The 19,750-nt window shown below is 39.0% G+C and overlaps 1 protein-coding gene across 1 annotated transcript in view; it reads right to left on the reverse strand.

Moving 5' to 3' along the window:
- Positions 1-19,750, reverse strand: part of KCMF1 (potassium channel modulatory factor 1) — a 79,827-nt gene that overhangs the window by 16,059 nt on the left and 44,018 nt on the right. Inside the window, exons 2-3 of the mRNA XM_070479729.1 lie at positions 17,273-17,440; positions 11,398-11,537 (exon numbers count right to left, since the gene is read on the reverse strand). Coding sequence (XP_070335830.1) covers positions 11,398-11,537; positions 17,273-17,440 — 308 coding nt within the window. The remainder of the gene's footprint in view (positions 1-11,397; positions 11,538-17,272; positions 17,441-19,750) is intronic.

Here is a 19,750-nt window from a genome sequence, read left to right on the forward strand (position 1 = left end):
GCTGTGATTTTCCTACATCAACTTCTACTGTTACTTTCTGATGACACTGGGTGTCTGAAGCATCATTTCTCTGATGATTATGCTCCTATAATAGGTAGCAAATGCTTCGGGGTAAATTCGAACCCTTTCTGGATTCATGTTCATCCACATAATCATTATATTTAAGTTCATCGTTTCAAAAGAACTACAGAATCACTCTAACCCTGCTATCCTTTCCTTCCCAGTTGAGAACTGAGATGGCATGAGGGTGGAGAAAGGTCATTCCTTGGTACTGGGGCAAACACTTCTACTCACTGTCCACCAGATCAAGTGGACAAATACTTTGGTTTTAAAGGTTCTCTACTACCTGGCCCCATTTGGCACATTTGATTTTGTTTCCCAACCCAGTTTGCAACAATCAGTGACTTTCTATCCTCTCTACCTACCATGTTCTTTCTCTCACTGAATCCTGCTTCATGTCTCTTCCCTCTGAGTAATGCCATTGCTTCCCATTCTGTCCACATTTTGAAATAACACCCATTCTCAAGGGCTGACAATCAAAATCCTGACTCCTTTTGGCATTTTTCTCCAGTTGCGTCAGAAAAGCCAGTTTGCTTTTTAGACATGCCATAAGGTGTGTATGGGTAGAGGCCGTGTTTTAAGTTTAGCATGCTGACAGCCATTGTGCTTTATACTCCCAGAATCTGATGACTCCAAAAAGCGCTACTTCACATGACGTATTAGAAGCAGTGCTCCTGGTTAATGCTTGGAGAGACACACTGAGAACATACAAGGACATACGATGTCTTGAGAAAGACCAGCAAATGCTTCCCTGTCCAAGCCGTTCTTAACAACGGACCCAGGTGTGACCTAGAACAGCCTTTCTTCTGACATTATCCACCAGGGGGCAAAGAAGTGGAGTAAAGTGAACACTGTGTTCTATCGGTTTCCTCAATTAGAGTTAACAACTCAGTTAATTTTTGCTCAGGCGCCCCCGCTTTTTCTCATACACAAGGCCTTCTGCAGCCCCTGCCCCATGTTTCCCTGTCATTTCTTGAAAACTCCTTTTCCATTCCTCATTCCTTTATTACAGCTGTGAGTCAACTTATGAAGTTAATCATGGTCAAAAAGATCACAAGTAATACCCTTGTCCCTGAGAATTTACAAGTTCTAAAGCACAATGAAAGTGCAGGGAAGAAGCCGTCTGCTGCCATAATTCTACTGTCTTCAGAAAAGCTCTGCTTATTTCTTCTTTATGTGAATGTGCTTCCTTCCAATAATACAAGAAAGAACACATAATTCTCCTGTGTTAATACTACACTAACTTTCTAGCATAAGGTTACTTAGGACTTCCCAAGCTAGCTTTGAAATTAAAGTTCACTTCATGAAAAAAACAAAAAACAAAGTTCACCACTTGATGTGTTCTGCCAACTTATATGCTTATCATGCTCTGAGTTCCAAACCAGGTGTCTAAAGGACATTTACAAAAATAGCCTCTTTTAAAAGTTGGCGTGGGTCCTTCTTTTTTTAAAACTATATATATATATATATATATATATATAAAAACAGATTATGTAGTAAATTCAAATAAAACATTTAAGTAAAGCCTTGTGTGTGTCGTTTAAGATAGGGGCAATTCCTGGAAGTGCAATAAGCACACTTCTTTCTATGCTGCTCTTTTCAACTGGGTCCTAATTTCCGTTAAGTTAAAGGACTTATGCTGTGAAGTCCAGATAAGTGGGTAAAGTTGAAGTTCTGACTGGTTATATTTGTTATACTGTATAGTTTTGCTACATGGATTAACTAATTAAATATGTACTGAGTAAATATTCAGGTACAATTTATGTCTGGGGCTTCCCAGGTGGTGATAGTGGTAAAGAATCTGTCTGCCAATGTAGGAGATGTGAGAGACGAAGGTTTGATCCCTGGGTTGGGAAGATCCCCTGGAGAAGAGCATGACAATCCACTCCAGTATTTTTGCCTGGAGAATCCCTATGGACAGAGGAGCCTGGCGGGCGACAGTCCACGGGGTTGCAAGGAGTCGGACACGACTAAGCATCTGAGCAGCATGTCTGGGACACAATTCATGTCTTCTTTTTTAAGGGGCTCTTAAATTCACCTCTATAAATAACCTAGGCTTATTCTCTAAGGCAGATTTTCTGGTCATCTGGGTGTTTCTGTTTTTATTTATTTGGCTGTGCAGGATCTTCATTGTTCTGTTCAGGATCTTCACTGATGCACGTGGGATTTAGTTTCCCAACCAGGAATCGAACTCTGGCTCCCTCATTGGGAGCACAGAGTCTTAACCACTGGACCACCAGGGAAGTCCCCAGTTGGGGGTGTTTTTAACAAAGTTTCTTTTACTGAAAAGTGATGATCCCAAAGAAGCTATCAGAATTTAAAACTATGACACACAAAACCCCTTACATGATTACATTTTAATCTTCATACAAAAAACAAAATGGACATTCTACTGAGCTAACAATTGCTAAGGCTAACTGGTAACTCCAGGGTTTTGGCTCTCTTGCCAAGTTAAAAGTAGTATATCTTATCAAAACTGCATATATAATGAAAATAAGACTGAAGGGTGAAGTTTTGCTTTGAGAAGATACAAAAAGTGGAAAATCTGTGCTACCTGGGCAATAAACCTTTGGGCCCTTCTCTAGAAGCATTTAGTTTGTAGCTATGTGCACCTTAGCCATCTGTTCAACACAGATACAGGTTCTTTCAAGAGCTGAGGGAGTACACTGTTTAACTCAATTATAATCTCGCTTTCTGTTGTTGCACTGGAACACTCAAGTTAACTTATAATTAAGTATGAGCTACTTCATACTGAATTTATTTTTCTCCTCAGTTCCATCTGCCCATTTTAATTCTTGGGTTATGACTGTCGCCTGCTTCCACACTTGATTTTAGCCAAAAGGCTGAGAAGCGATGTGTCGCCTGCTTCCAAAGAGCAGCATTTAGAATGTTGGGGAGTTTTTGTTAAACATAAAAATCTCAGTTTTCCCTTACATTTTTATCTATGGTTTAAAAGTACTAAATAATTAAAGTTTTGGTTTCAAACATGTTTCCTGACATAAATTTAAATTCTACGTGTATACTGATGTGTTGGGAACTCATAAAACTTGAAAAAACATCAATTTAGCCATAATGAAAAATAATTCCAAAGTGGTTGGAGCAGTCCCATTTCTTCATCCTGTTCACAGGTCACTCTGAATGTGAGCAATTATGTCCATGAACACTTAGAAGAAAAATCCCAATGTAAGCTTGACTGTTGCTTCCTTGGTGGCTCAGTGATAAAGAATTCACCTGCCCATGCAGGAGACTTCAGTTTGATCCCTGGGTTGGGATTTGAGTTTGATCCCTGGGTTGGGACGATCCCTGAAGAAGGAAATGGCAACCCACTCCAGTATTCTTGCCTCGAAAATTCCTGGAGAGAGGAACCTGGTGGGCTATAGTCCACGGGGTTGCAGAGTCAGACATGACTTAGCAACTAAACAACAACAAAGCTTTACTGTTTCCATCCATCCTGGGTAAGCTACGTATTTCACCTGCAGGCTTAGAGAAAGAAAAGGAAAGAGGCATCTCGTGTTGTTAAGTGGTGTTGGTAAGCACCTTCGAGCCACAGGGGGACAGGTACAAGGAGGCTGGACCCAAAGTCAGAGACAATTTTAGTGAAAACTCACAAATGACTCTACCTAATTTTGGGCGGCTCCAAAATCACTGCAGATGGGGATTGCAGCCATGAAACTAAAAGACTCCTTGGAAGGAAAGTTATGACCAACCTGGGTAGCATATTTAAAAGCAGAGACATTACTTTGCCAACCAAGGTCTGTCTAGTCAAGGCTATGGTTTTTCCAGTAGTCATGTATGGATGTGAGATTTGGACGGTGCAGAAAGCTGAGCGCTGAAGAATTGATGCTTTTGAACTGTGGTGTTGGAGAAGACTCTTAAGAGTCCCGTGGACGGCAAGGAGACCTAACCAGTCCATCCTAAAGGAGATCAGTCCTGGGTGTTCATTGGAAGGACTGATGTTGAAACTGAAACTCCAATACTTTGGCCACCTCATGCAAAGACTTGACTCATTGGAAAAGACCCTGATGCTGGGAGGGATTGGGGCAGGAGGAGGAGGGGACAAAAAGAGGATGAGATGGCAGGATGGCATCATCGACTCGATGGATGTGGGTTTGGGTAGACTCTGAGAGCTGGTGATGGACAGGGAGGCCTGGTGTGCTGCGATTCATAGGGTCGCAAAGAGTCGGACACGACTGAGCGACTGAAATGAACTGAACTGAAGTTAGTTAGGGTTTACATTGCTTATGAGTTTAAGTTAGAGCCTGACAATGACAGAAGCTCTGTAGGCTCCTCTTTGCCAGAGCTTAATGATGTCAAGTGAGGCTGAGTCTGGTAGGATTTCTTAGGAAAAAAATCACCTCAGCTGTGAATACCAAGATTGGCATCTTTAAATAATTTTCTTAACCAGTTTTCTTTTTTTTTTTTAAAACCTGAGGAGCACAATAGGAAAAGAAGGGGCACCAGGAGAAGAAGAGACAGGGTGGAAAAGTGCTTAAGGAACCTCCAAGTTACCTTACAATTTGCCAACAGCTGTCAGGGGGCTCCCATCTTTCATTTATACCACGCTTTCTACAAATTTTTCTGCAAGTCTTGAGAAAAGAAGCTCCATTACTATGCACTACCTTGAAATTAGCTGTCTGGACACTGAACGAGACAAACCAGTGTTTCACAGGACAAAGAAGAAATCAAACCAGTGGCCAAAGAAAAAAAGAACTCAAAACTAATGTCTCTACACACGCTGCTCTCTTCCCAGCCCTCCCCTTCATACTGGGTTATTTTCCCATTCTGAAAACAGCCTACTCATCTCCCCTATGGGAGTTTATTTCAACACAGAGGAAGGTACAGAGCAAAAAAACCCTACCCACAGTAACAATATACTCTGAAATACTAGGCATGACACCTTCTTGGAAAAACTATTATCATCTGATTCTCATAGTATTTTAAATGACTCCCCTTCTGGTTTTCACATCATCTAAAGGAACTAATTTTTCACAGAAATATCTTTTAAAATATCATGATGCCCATATAAATAGAATTATCCTAGAACAACCTAAAATCCCCAACACGCCTCCTATCATTTCCTTCCCTGCTATCAATATCAACTCAAAAATCTACTGGGAAACCAACGGCTATACCACCCTTTGTTGTTGTTCAGTCGCTCAGTTGTGTCTGACTCTGCGACTCCATGGACGGCAGCACACTAGGTTTCTAGTCCTTCACCATCTCCTGGAGCTTGCTCAAACTCATGTCCATTGAGTCGGTGATTCCATCCAACCACATGGTCCTCTGTCATCACCTTCTCCTCCCGCCTTCAATCTTTCCCAACATCAGGGTCTTTTTCAATGAGTCAGTTCTTTGCATCAGGTGGCCAAAGTATTGGATTTTCAGCTTCAGCATCAGTCCTTCTAGGGAATATTCAGCGTTGATTTCCTTTAGGATTGACTGGTTTGATCTCCTTGCAGTCCAATGGACTCTCAACAGTTTCCTCCGCAGTCCAAAAGCATCAGTTCTTCGACGCTCAGTCTTCTTTACGGTCCAACTCTCACATCCATACATGACTACTGGAAAAACCAGAGTCTTGACTAGATGGACCTTTGTTGGCAAAGTAATGTCTCTGCTTTTTAATATGCTGTCTAGGTTGGCCATAGCATTTCTTCCAAGGAGCAGGCGTCTTTTAATTTCATGGCTATAGTCACCATCTGCAGTGATTTTGGAGCCCAAGAAAATAGTCTGATACTGTTTTCATTATTTCCCCAGATATTTGCCATGAAGTGATGGGACCAGATTGCCATGATCTTTGTTTTTGAATGTCGAGTTTTAAGCTAGCCTTTCACTCTCCTCTTTCACTTTCACCAAGAAGCTCTTCAGTTCCTCTTTGCTTTTCACCGTAAAGTTGCTGTCATCTGCATATCTGACGTTATTGATATTTCTCCTGACAATCTTGATTCCAGCTTGTGCCTCACCCAGCCCAGCATTTCACAGGATATACTCTTCATATAAGTTAAATAAATAAGTAGGGTGACAATACACAGCCTTGATGTACTCCTTTTGGGAACCAGTCCATTGTTCCATGTCTGTTTCTAACTGTTGCTTCTTGACCTGCATACAGATTTCTCAGGAGGCAGGTAAGCTGGTCTGGTATTCCTGTCTCTTGAAGAACTGTCCACAGATTGTTGTGATCCACACAGTCAAAGGCTTTAGCGTAGTCAATGAAGCAGAAAAGTATATGTTTTTCTGGAATTCTCTTGCTTTTTCGATGATCCAACAGATGCTGGCAATTTGATTTCTGGTTCCTCTGCCTTTTCTAAATCCAGCTTGAACATCTGGGAGTTTGTGGTTCACATACTGTTGAAGCCTAGCTTGCAGAATTTTAAGCGTTACTTTGCTAACATGTGAGATGAGTGCAATTGTGTGGTAAGCTGAACAGTCTGGCATTGCCCTTCTTTGGGACTGGAATGAAAACTAAACTTTTCCAGTCCTGTGGCCACTGCTGAGCAGTCTTCCAAATTTTTTGCCTGAAGAAGTCCATGAACAGTATGAAAAGGCAAAAAGACACCACCCTCAATAAGCAAGAATATTACTACTGTCTGATTTTAAACAAGTAAATGTGCTCAAAATAACTATTATTAAAAATGTGCAAAGTTAGCCAAATACTAGAGATAGAAAAAAATGATTTATAAAATAGAAAGTGTTCTGCATCAAAGGTAATGAAAAGCACAAATGGTATAAGTACCAAATACCAGTCTTCTGTAATCTAAGTGCAGTTAAGCAGCAGCAAGATAGCTGCCTGCAGCGGAGGTATTTTTCAAGTCCTATGTTAATTCAATAAAATACCATTGTTAGTTCACAGAAAAGCAGAAACAGTCAGTCAAAGCCTATTTTTAAAACAAAGTGTATTTGGCTTTTAAATGCTTATTTTTCTTGATTACCTGCTTATAATATTATAAATTATAATATTTAAGAAAACGTACAAGATTGTATCAGCAGATTTGTAAAAATTATGGTTTACATCACTATTACTGCTTCTAACAAGGAAATACCTGTGTTGGGAAGTTATCAGCTCTATATGTCTATATGTTAAAATGGTCTTTCAATGAAATACAGATACTGTATTGATGGTCAAAATTTAAAAGTTTCATATGCCACTAAAAAATAGGTAACTTCTCATAGCCCTGATGTATAAACCATATCTGTCACATTATTTCGGTTTGCAGTTTATTTCATCTAATATTTTCCTGACTGTTTAATTTAGGAATCAAACACATCTAACTATTTATACACAAAATGCTACAATAATGAGGATAATTTCTATTCTGTGCTCTATGATTCCTTTTAACTGACATTCAATTGTCTAAATATTAAATTATCAGCTAAAACAGATTATTCTGACTCACTAAAAAAAGATTTAAAAGACCTTTTATGTCATCATGTTTCTCCAGAAGAATAATAAAATTGTCTAAAGTCTGATTACGGAAAATTTCTAAAATCATTCTTTTTCTTTGATTTTTACTTTTTTATCAAATTGGTATAAATGGAACACAATATAACCATGCTATTATTACAAAAACATGTAGGTCTTCACTAAAAAGGGAGGGACTGTATCACTTCCATGCATGAAGAGCGCCTCAAAAGCAGGAGACTGCCCTATGCTTCTTTCTGGAGATGAAGAAAACAGAGTAAATCAAAGGAAAATCAGAAAGTGAAAAGCATGCAGCAGGGAATACTAGAGAACTGATGTGACTATGAACAGCGTTAATATACTATAACACAGATTTCTAGAAGTGAGAAGAAAACTTTGGTGAACCCAAAAGTGCTTTTGCCTTTTAAAATGTAACATTCTTAGTATAAAATTGCAAGAATTTATTAAGCAAAGAACTGAAAGATTAATTATATATCATTAATCAGAGGTAAAGGTACATTTCACTTAAAAAACAACAGTAAAAACCCCTGAAGGCTTTCTAACAAGCTGCAGTGCTGGTCAGCAAATGTGAGACTTAAGAAAACTATCAGGAATCACACTTAATGTTTTTATGTTCAAGGCTTTCCTACCATGTTTTTTCCACACTCCTTGGCCACCTCCTCAGCAGATCCTTCATGTTTGCAATCCCATTTGCCTTTTAGTGCTTACTTCTACTACCAGCTGATAGATTTTGATAATTACATACTACTTCCATTTTTACCTCTTCCCACAACCAAAAACTAGTTGGTTGTCCCAATCTACTTGATTTCATAACTATTAGGGTTTTTAAGAACTTACACTTAATTTCAAAAATCACACTGTTTATCAGATTTGGTGTTTATAAAAAGACTCTTGAGATTATACCCAATTCACTTGTAAAATTTTAATCAGCTTCACTACACATTCTTTGTCACGTGTTGTTTTTCACGATATCTAGTTTTGAAGAATCCTCCATATCCTCACATCAAAAGCTCAAGAATTGGAAATTAACCTTAAGAAGGGAGGCGACTCTTAGGTGAGGGCCTTAGAGTTCCAAGTTGAAAAAAATGAGGCAAAAATACAGACAAGGACTACAAAGCTATTAACCTTCCACAGACTTTTGTATCAGCTATGCCAGGTATTAGCAAACACTCACTAATGATGACAGTAACATCTGCAGTGATATACCCTCTTGCCCCTAAACATTTCAAAGGGATGATGGTTAGAGGAGTGAGGTCCCAGAGGACGGTACAAGCTGGTGGTGCAGAGGATAGGTACAGTAAATGCAGGGGCAAAGAAGGACAGCACATTGAGCATTTATAAAGAAAAATATAAGTAGGAAGAGAAAAGGACATATAGTTATTATGTGATTCTTAATTCCTTACCTACCAGAATGACATGAGTCACTATTGAACCCCAGAATTTAAAAATGTCTGATTTACCATGACTTGGCAAAACAGAGGGAGGGAGGGTGTTGAGAGGGGACATGTAGTAAAATCAGGTGGATATTTACATATAACTGTAACACATCAGAGCTCATAACATGCTTTACATATATACCTAGAGGCATTCAAAATACTTAACTGGCATGTTATCAGCAGTGATCCCTAAGCACAGACCCTCAGCAGCATGCCACATGTGGTACACCTGCTGAATGCAGCCCTGGATCTGGGACACGACCTACTTGGTTCAAAGAATCAAGCATGCTTGTACCAAAGATTCTTGTTTGCTTGCTACTTTTCACTTTGAAATGTCTGGTATTCTGTGAATGGGAACAGAGGCAGATGCAGTGTTCAGGCAGACTAAGAGCTGATGAGGAGGGAGAAATCCTTCAAGTATTCCACATATACGAATATGAAAGAAATAGTATGGCCACTGCCTTGAGCTATGTTCCCAAAGTTGGGGAACTAAAGCAAGGTATATAATTGAATACAACTTATGAGAGACAGACCACAAAACCATTGTGTAGATGGTATCTAATTTTCAAACTACGTGTATCAGGTAGGTATAAAAGACTATAAATAAATTGTATTTACTTTTTGGAAAAATAAAGGCAAGGCTGCTGGTGGTTAACGCTCATTTTAAAAAATGAACAATTAGTTTTTCACTCATGGAGAGGACTTGAATTTTCACTGGACTTCCAATTTTAGATATGGAAAATGGACACACTGTCCTGTCCCAGTGGGGTGATGAAAGTACAGTACTACACTAGGGTCTATTGGCTAATACAATGACTTTAAGAATGCCTGGTTTACAACTGGGAAACCCTGCCTTATAATGATAAATAAATATTCAAACATAACAAAATTTAAACCAAAGAGAAATTATTTCAACTTTTCCATGCAACCAGGGTAGACATGCAGTCAAATCATCATTCTTCCCACTGTTATCTAGTACTGTTCCAGAAGGAAGCAAAATCACCTTTGCAGAATAAAAAGAACAAATTAAGTCAAATGTGACAATAGTGTTCTAAGGTTCCGCAAGGTATAGATGAGAGCACTTATGAGCTGTTAGTAAAATTTGATTTGAGAACTATATACTGGAAATTTACCAACTGTTTGGACTATAAACCTTATAATGACTTTAACATCATATTAACAGTGTACGTGGCAATAAGAGTGAACCTCACAGCTATAACAGCAGGGCTGTAGCAGAGATGGAATAAGACAGTGGCTAAGCAGGGACTCTACAACCCAGAGGGGCTCTGGCTAACCTCAAACATCTGGTTCTGCCTTTAACTTTCACTTAATGTGTTCTGAGTACGTTCAGGGGCTTTTGCAGTGAAGCAGTGTGAAGCAGTTTATGCTCAAGCTCTCCAAGTCCCACCCTATATGCCCAGCTCTCCTGGCTCACTCTATCTACTAGTACCAATGGGAAATGTGGGAAGCAGACTCTTTGAGGGTGACACATCATTTCTTGAAGTTGGAAATATGCTGACTCAGATGTTAGGTAAAATATCTACAATGTTTTCAAGGCAAGACTCGGTGTGTTATTCTGAGTCCTTGGCCACTGGCAAAGATAAAAGTAGGAGGAACTTCTAAGGGCTCAAAGCTTTGACCTATGAAGCAAGACATATGGTCTGATGAAAACCAAGTAAGGTCAATGATATGTTACAGTGAGATGTGACAGTGGATTACTACTTAATATGTGACTAAAGATTTTAAAATATCCTTATGAATGTTTCCTTTCAGAAGAGAAATCAACCAGGTAGCAAGAATACTATAAAAAGCAATGTGCTGGGCTTCCCTGGTGACTCTGTGGTAAAGAATCCACCTGCCAATGCAGGAGACATGGGTTTGACCCCTGGACTGGGAAATCCCAAATGCCATGGAGCAACTAAGCCCGTGCTCCACCACTACTGGCCCTGTGCTCTAGAACCCAGGAGCCGCCAACTATTGAAGCCTGTGAGCCCTCGAGGCCATGCTACACAGCAAGAGAAGCCACTGCACTGAGAAGTCCAAGCACCCCCACCTAGAGAGTAGCCCCTGCTCGCTGCAACTAGAGAAAGGCCCACGCAGCCAAAGACACAACACAGCCATAAATGAACAAATAAGTAAATTTTTAAAAAAGAGGAGAGAGAGATGTGTGTTTCAAGTCGGGGTGTTTTAAGCCTTTTCACCAAGTGTTTACTAAAGGCCCCTGAACTTGGTTAAGATGCCACACTATGCTTTTAGCAGCAACAGGGAAAGACAGGCTAGTGGGGACAAGAAGGGGGCACTATCTTGTACACATGCAGCTCCCCAAGATGTGTAAAAGTTGCCGTTAAGAGATAATTTTAACAAGTATCATGCAAACAGTATCCGTACACTTAGAAGGAGGCAGAACATAGTGACAGGGCTCTATCTTGTGTTAGAAATAATGTACTTTACCAGATGATTTAGACACAAGGCTGCTTCACTTACCACTTCTGTTGATGTTTCTGCGTGTTCAGAAGTAACATGTTCTTGAAGAGATGTCTCCGTATAGCCCATTTTTCCACAATAGGGACAAGTAAAAGACTGTGGCTGCTCTACGGAGAAAGCTTCCCCACCATAGTACAAATCTGAAAAACAGAGTGGAACTCCATTGAGAAATAATTACCAATTTTTTAAAAATACAGAAAAATGTAGCTCAGTCATATCTGATGCTTTTGCAACCCCACTGACTACAGCCCACACCAGGCTCCTCTGCCCCTAGGATTCTCCCTGGGTTCAATCCCTGGAGTCATGAAGATCCCCTGGAAATGGAGATAGCAACCCACTCTAGTATTCGTGCCTGAATAATCCCATGGACAGAGAAGCCTGACAGGCTACAGTCCATGGGATACGAAAGAGTCAGACACGGTGACCACATACACCTATTTTTTTAGTGTATCACTTCATTACAAACCTCTCATTATTTAACAGGAAACAAACACCTAATTTAAGAGGATAGGATCATTTCTGTGAGAAGAGAAAATGAAAGAAAGTGTTTATTATATGACAGATTTCTTCATTCTTTGGGAAATTTTGACTACCTTAAAAATACTTAAACCCATTACGTATAGACTGACCATTTATTATATGTATAAGACTTGCCAGGTGAATTTGGGATAGGAGAAGATAAATGTACTTAAATATTTTAGTGGAGAATCTAATCACAGTAGGCAAGAAGATGAAATGAAAGGCATCCAGGTGGAAAGAAAGAAGTAAAACTCTCTATTAGCAGATGACAGGATCCTGTATAGAGAAAATCCTAATGAATCCACTAAAAAACTAGCAGAACTCATAAACGAGCTCAGTGACATTACAGGATACAAGATCTATACCTGGGGAGAGGGGACTGGAAGACTAGGATTAATATACACACTACTGCATATAAAATAGATCACTAATAAGGACCTACTGCACAGCACAGGGAACTCTACTCAATACTCTGTAATGACCTATATGGGAAAAGAATCTAAAAGAGTGGACATATGTATACACATAACTGATTTACATCAACGTACACCTGAAACTAACACAACACTGTAAATCAACCATACTTCAATAAAAACAAAAATAAAACAAAGCAGCAGACACAGAAGCTCTGAAAGCTGAGAAGTTACTTTTCTGTACCAGGAAGAGAAGAGGTTCGGCGCTAAACCTCTAGAAACCGCTATCAAGAGAGAGGCAAAGATTTGAATTTACATAACAACTTAACTCTGCAAAGTTACCCTTGTTCACCTCTTATAACTGGCCTCCTCTCCACCCAGCTTCCCCAAATCTTCTTTTGTCTTTAGCTAAAGATGGTATTTAAGATGAAGGCTTGGGCCATTTCAGGGAGTTACTGTTTTCCTGGGCATCACTCATGTATACAGAAGGTAGACATGTTACCAAACTTCTGTTAGTTTTTTTTTTTTTTAATAAAAGATCTATGACAGAAACAAATTGTTTCTCTGTAACCTGGAGTGGCAATCTAAAAGAAAAATTTTTTTAAATTCCATTTACAATTGCAAAAAGAATAAAACATTTAGAAATACATTTAACAGCAGAAGTGTAAAACTTATACTTTGATAACTATAAACTTTTGTTGAAAGAAACGAAAGATGACCTAAATAAACAGAAAGACATCCTGCATTACAGGGTAGCAGACTTACTACCAAACTGATCTACAGATACAAAACAATTCCTATCAAAATCCCAGTTGGTTTCTTTGCATAAATTTGACAAGCCGATTCTAAAATTCACAAAAAATTCAAGGAATTGACAATACCCACAGTAAGCCTGAAAATGAACAAAGTTGGAAGACTCATACTTTATGATTCCAAAGCTTACTATGTAACTGAGACACATTAGTATTGGCATGCAGACATACAAATCAAGGGAACAGACTGAGAGTCCAGAAATTAAAAGTGACATTTAGGGTCAATTGATTTTCTTTTCTAACAGCTTTACTGATATACTTTGACAAATAAAACTGTATATATTTATGGTATACAACGATGTTTTGACATTATGTGTATACTGTGAAAAGATTACCACAATCAAGCTAATTAACATTTCTATCACCTCTACACAGTTACCATTGTGTATGTATTTATATGTGTTGAGAAGATTTGAGATCTATCCTCTTCAAAAATTTCCAGTACACAATATTGTTAACTATGATCACCATACAACAGCATATAACTATGATCCATCTTCCAGCAACATCATAAGAGAAGACTCTACACATGGACATCACCAGGTGGTCAATACTGAAATCAAATTGATTATATTCTTTGCTGCCAAAGATGGAGAAGTTCTATACAGCTTCTTGTCAGCAAAAACAAGACGGGGAGCTGACTGTGGCTCAGATCTTGAACTCCTTATTGCCAAATTCAGACTTAAACTGAAAAAAAGTAGGGAAAACCACTAGATCACTCAGGTATGACCTAAATCAAATCCCTTACGATTATACAGTGGAAGTGACAAATAGATTCAAGGGATTAGATCTGATAGACAGAGTGCCTTAAGAATTATGGATGGAAGTTCATGACACTGTATAAGAGGCAGTAATCAAGATCATTCCCTAGGAAAAAAAAAGACAAAAAGGCAAAATGCTTGTCTGAAGAGGCCTTACAAATAGCTGAGAAAAGAAGAGAAGCAAAAGGCAAAGGAGAAAAGGAAAGATATACCCATCTGATTGCAGAGTTCTAAAGAATAGCAAGGAGAGAAAGGAAAGCCTTCCTCAGTGATCAAAAGAAATAGAGGAAAATAACAGAATGGGAAAGACTAGAGATTTAAGAAATTTAGAGATACCAAGGGAACATTTCATGCAAGTGAAAGTGAAGTTGCTCAGAGTGCCAGACTCTCTGCGACCCCATGGACTTTAGCCCACCAGGCTCCTCTGTCCATGGGATTTTACAGGCAAGAATACTGGAGTGGGCTGCCATTTCCTTCTCCAGGAGATCTCCTCAACCCAGGGATTAAATCTGGGTCTCCTGCACTGCGGGCAGAAGCTTTACCATCTGAGCCACCAGGCACAATTAAGGACAGAAATGGTATGGAGCTAACAAAAGCAGAAGATATTAAGAAGAGATAGTAAGAACACACAGAAGAATTATACAAAAAAGATCTTCATGATCCAGAAAATCACGATGGTGTGATTAACACCTAGAGCCAGACATCCTGGAATGCGAAGTCAAGTGGGCCTAGGAAGCATCCCTACAAACAAAGCTAGTGGAGGTGATGGAATTCCAGTTCAGCCATTTAAATCCTAAAACATGATGCTGTGAAAGTGCTGCACTCAATATGCCAGCAAATTTGGAAAACTCAGCAGTGGCCACAGGACTGGAAAAGGTCAGTTTTCATTTCAATCCCAAAGAAAGGCAATGCCAAAGAATGTTCAGACTACCTCACAATTGCACTCATCTCGCATGCTAGCAAAGTAATGCTCAAAATTCTCTAAGCCAGGATTCAACAATACATGAACTGTGAACTTCCAGATGTTCAAGCTGGATTTAGAAAAGGCAGAGGAACCAGAGATCAAATTGCCAACATCTGCTGGGTCATCATAAAAGCAAGAGAGTTCTAGAAAAGCATCTACTTCTGCTTTATTGACTATGCCAAAGCCTTTGACTGTGTGGGTCACAACAAACTGTGGAAAATTCTTCAAGAGGTGGGAATACCAGACCACCTCACCTGCCTCCTGAGAAATCTGTATGCAGGTCAAGAAGTAACAGTTAGAACTGGACATGCAACAACAGACCAGTTCCAAATTGGGAAAGGAGTACATCAAGGGTGTGTACTGTCACCTTGCTTATTTAACTTATATGCAGAGTGCCTCATGTGAAATGCCAGGCTGGATGAAGCACAAGCTGGAATCAAGATTGCCAGGAGAAATATCAATAACCTCAGATATGCAGATGACACCACCCTTATGACAGAAAGTGAAGAAGAACTAAAGAGCTTCTTGATGAAGCTGAAAGAGGAGAGTGAAAAAGTTGGCTTAAAATTCAACATTCAAAAAACTAAGATCATGGCATCCAGTCCCATCACTTCATGGCAAATAGATGGGGGAAACAGTGGAAACAGTGGCTGACTTTATTTTCGGGGGCTCCAAAATCACTGCAGATGATGACTGCATCCATGAAATTAAAAGACGCTTGCTCCTTGGAAGAAAAGCCATGACAAACCTAGACAGCATATTAAAAAACAGAGACATTACTTTGCCAACAAAGGTCCATCTAGTCAAAGCCATGGTTTTTCCAGTAGTCATGTATGGATGTAAGAGTTGGACTATAAAGAAAGCTGAGCACTGAAGAATTGATGCTTCTCAACTGTGGTATTGGAGAAAACTCTTGAGAGTCTCTTGGACTGAAAAGAGATCAAATCAGTCAATCCTAAAGGAAATGAGTCCTGAATATTCATTGGAAGGACTGATGCTGAAGCTGAAACTCCAATACTTTGGCCACCTGATGTGAAGAAGTGACTCAGTGGAAAAGACCGTGATGCTGGGAAAGATTAAAGGCGAGAGGAGAAGGTGACGACAGAGGATGAGATGGTTGGATGGCATCACTGACTCAATGGACCTGAGTTTGAGTAAGCTCCAGAAGTTGGTGATGGACAGGGAAGCCTGGCGTGCTGCAGTCCATAGGGTCACAAAGAGCTGGACACGACTGAGCGACTGAACTGAACTGATGATCACCATGCTATACATTAGATCTCTAGAACTTACTCATTGTGCATAACAAAACTTTGTACTCTTTGACTAACATCACCCCATTGTCCCCTTCGCTCTAGTCAGCTGTTCTGCAACAGGGATGCCAAGACAATTCACTGGGGAGAGGATCTTCACAATAAATGACACTGGGACAACTGGATATTCACATGTGAGAGAATGAAGTTGGACCTCTAACTCATTCCACACACAAAAATTAAATCAAAATGGATCAAAGATCTAAATGTCGATACTAAAATTATAAAACCTTAGAGGAAAACATATTTTTACAACATATTTTTACACCTTCATGATCTTGGATTAGGTGATGGTTTCCTATATATATGACATTAGAAGCACAACAAAAGAAAAAAACAGATAAACTTGACATTATCAAAATCAAAACTTATGTGCTTCAAAACATATCATCAAGAAAGTGAAAAGACAACCCACAGAACAGGAGAAAATTTCTGCAAATCATTCACCTGTAAGGAACTTGTATACAGAATACACAAAGAACTATGAAAACTCAATAATAAAAGATGTATTACTCAATTAAAAAATGGGCAAAGGATTGGAATAGACATCTCTCCAAAGCAGATATGTGGGTGGCTAACTAGCACTAGAAAAGACGGTCAGCATCATCACTGGCCATCAGAGAAATGCAAATCAAAACCACGAGACAGTACCACTTCACATCCACTAAGATGTCTATAGTCAGACAGATAATAACAAGTGTTGACTAGGTAAGAAATTATAGCGTGAAACATTTAAAGGTTTTCTTATGCACTGACAGTGCCTTCTAATCAACTGTACAAATAATCTGCTTCCTGATAACTACAGCATGAAGATTTCTGTACTGTTAGCAAGAATAGTCAATTTAAACTTCACTCCTCCTTTACCGAGACACTCTTTCATCTCACACTTTGCCAGCTGTATTTATTTGTGAATGGCTTTCATAAGCAAACTGTAAGAGAAAATATTACTTAGAATAAAAAGTAAGATTTGTGCTATTTTTAATGAATTTGGAGCCTCATTATGCAATGGGGATAGTTTTAGAACATTTTGCCTTTACTTCCTCATACACGTACACAAAGTTCTAAATAATAATTCACTAAAATTTTAAATACGTACCAAAATCTACCCTTGTTAATATGCACTGCATTGGGTGGTCAGTTGTATGCCTTGTTGTTGTTGCACCACTTTCATAACAAGATGCACAAAGATCGTAATCGTAGCAAATTAAACACTTGTATCTGCGACCTCGAAAATTTCCTTTTAAACATGCATCACAGCTGACACCTATAAAAAAAGAAATATTATTAATTAGGAGCTGTAAAAGGCCACTCTTCATTTCATTTTTATAAATAAAAAGATGCACATATAACCCCAGATTTCTTTTCCAAAATGACTGAAAACAACAATGTAAAATCAGATATGAATTTCTGTTCCCTCAATTTACTCTTCTCATGGAAGTAACTTAAAATGTTTAACAAAATGTAAGCAAACTTTTAAAATGTTTTGATGAACTAGCAAGAGGGCAACAGTCAAGTGAAAGAGGAGTGAGTAGCTGGTCTCACTCAGGGAGGTGGGCAACTGCTTGGGAAAGTCTGGGCTTGCATGTTCACAGCACTGCAGGACAAAGCCCAGGTAGCAAAGACCTGCCAGGTCTGACATGGTAGGGTCTGAATAGGCAATTTCTCATAAAGGTGAGACCCTGATACACCCTCACTATACGTGTAAGCTAGCAATCCTTAGGGGATTACAAAATTTGCCCCCTGAAATCGCCTCTGCACAAAACACCACCACCACCCTGTAACTATCCGTACAAACCAGTCCAGATTTCACATAAGTGAAAAATCCAAATTCAGACTTCCAAATGGTTCTCAGGTTAAGAATTTAGAGTAGTTCTAAATAAGCACTGGCACCAAGCATTGGACAGAAATAAAATTTCAAGGAATGACAGTTCATGCACAAAATACCAACAAAAGCTTAGATACTACCAGAAAGAAGTTTGTAAGAACAAGCAGCAGAATCAGAATGGCAGAGTTGACAGCAGAACTGAATATGAAACACTAGCTCAAAACAATAAAAGAGGAGCTTAAAAAGAAGAGGCAACCAACATATTTGAAAATGAACCAAATATCTCGATATGCAAAATTTGAAACTTAATGGGCAGGTATAATAGCAAGAAAGCCTTTTATTTACATGTGATATGCCTGTTTATGTAGAAAACTCCTGCTAAATTATTAGAATTAAGTATTTTAAGCAAGGTAGCCAAACATAAACACCAATTTAATAAAATACTGATTGATTTTTCATTCCAAAAAGACAAGTATATTTTAAAACTGCCATTTGAGTCTACTTATATGAGGTACTCATGTGCTGTGTGCTAAGCTGCTTCAGTCATGTCCGACTCTTTACGACCCTGTGGACTCTAGCACGCCAGGCTTCTCTGTTCATGGATTTCTCCAGGCAACAATACTGGAGTGGGTTGCCGTGTCCTCCTCCCATATGAAGTACCCTTGGGAACTTCACAAAGAACAAAACAAGCCCCTCCCAAACCCAGAGCAGAACAGTGGTTAGCAGAGACTGGGTGGAAGGGGAGAGGAGGAGTACTGTTTAATGGGTTTCAGCTTGGGATAATGAAAAGATTCTGGAGATGAATAGTGGTGATAGTTGCACAACAATGTGAATGTATTAATTCCACTCACTGAACTGTATGCTAAAGGGTTAAAATGACAGATTTTATGTTGTGCATATTTTATCACAATAAAAAAATTACGTCATTTGTAGTAGTATTCCTGAAAAGTGCCTATGAATAAACCTAACCAAAGATATGCAGCCCTTTATGAAATAAATTAGTAAAAATGTGTTCAAAGACATTAAACAGCTTTAAAAAATAAAAACACCAGGTTCACTGACTAGAAGGTTCAACATAATAAAATACTAATTCTCCCCAAACTGATCGGTGGATTTAATACAATTCTAATAAAAAAAACAAACACAAAACGAATTTTTTGTGGAACATAATAAGCTGACTCAAATCTTTACACAATTTGCAAAGGGTCAAAAATAGCCAAGACATTCATGAAGGGTAACAAGATGGAGGGATTTACTTAACATAGCTACAGTAATTTAGATAGTAGGATACTGGCTTAGAGACAGACAAACTAACCAAAGCAACAGAACCGAAAGCCCCTAAACTGGTGCTCAGATGGTAAAGAATCTGCCTGCAATGCAGGAGACCCAGATTTGATCCCTGGGTAGGGAAAATCCCCTGGAGAAGGGAATGGCAACCCACTTCAGTATTCTTTAGGACTGACTGGTTGGATTTTCTCGAAGTCCAAGAGATTCTCAAGAGTCTTCTCCAATACCACAGTTCAAAAGCATTAATTCTTTGGTGTTCAGCTTTCTTTATGGTCCAACTCTCATATCCATACATGACTACTAGAAAAACTACGCTTTGACTAGACAGACCTTTTTGTTGGCAAAGTAATGTCTCTGTTTTTTAATATGCTGTCTGTGTTGGTCAGTTTTCCTTCCAAGGAGCAAGTGTCTTTTAATTTCATGGCTGCAGTCACTATCTGCAGTGATTTTGGAGCCTAAGAA

This window comes from Odocoileus virginianus, chromosome 2 (genome assembly GCF_023699985.2).
Source record: "Odocoileus virginianus isolate 20LAN1187 ecotype Illinois chromosome 2, Ovbor_1.2, whole genome shotgun sequence".
NCBI classification, from domain to species: Eukaryota; Metazoa; Chordata; class Mammalia; order Artiodactyla; family Cervidae; genus Odocoileus; species Odocoileus virginianus.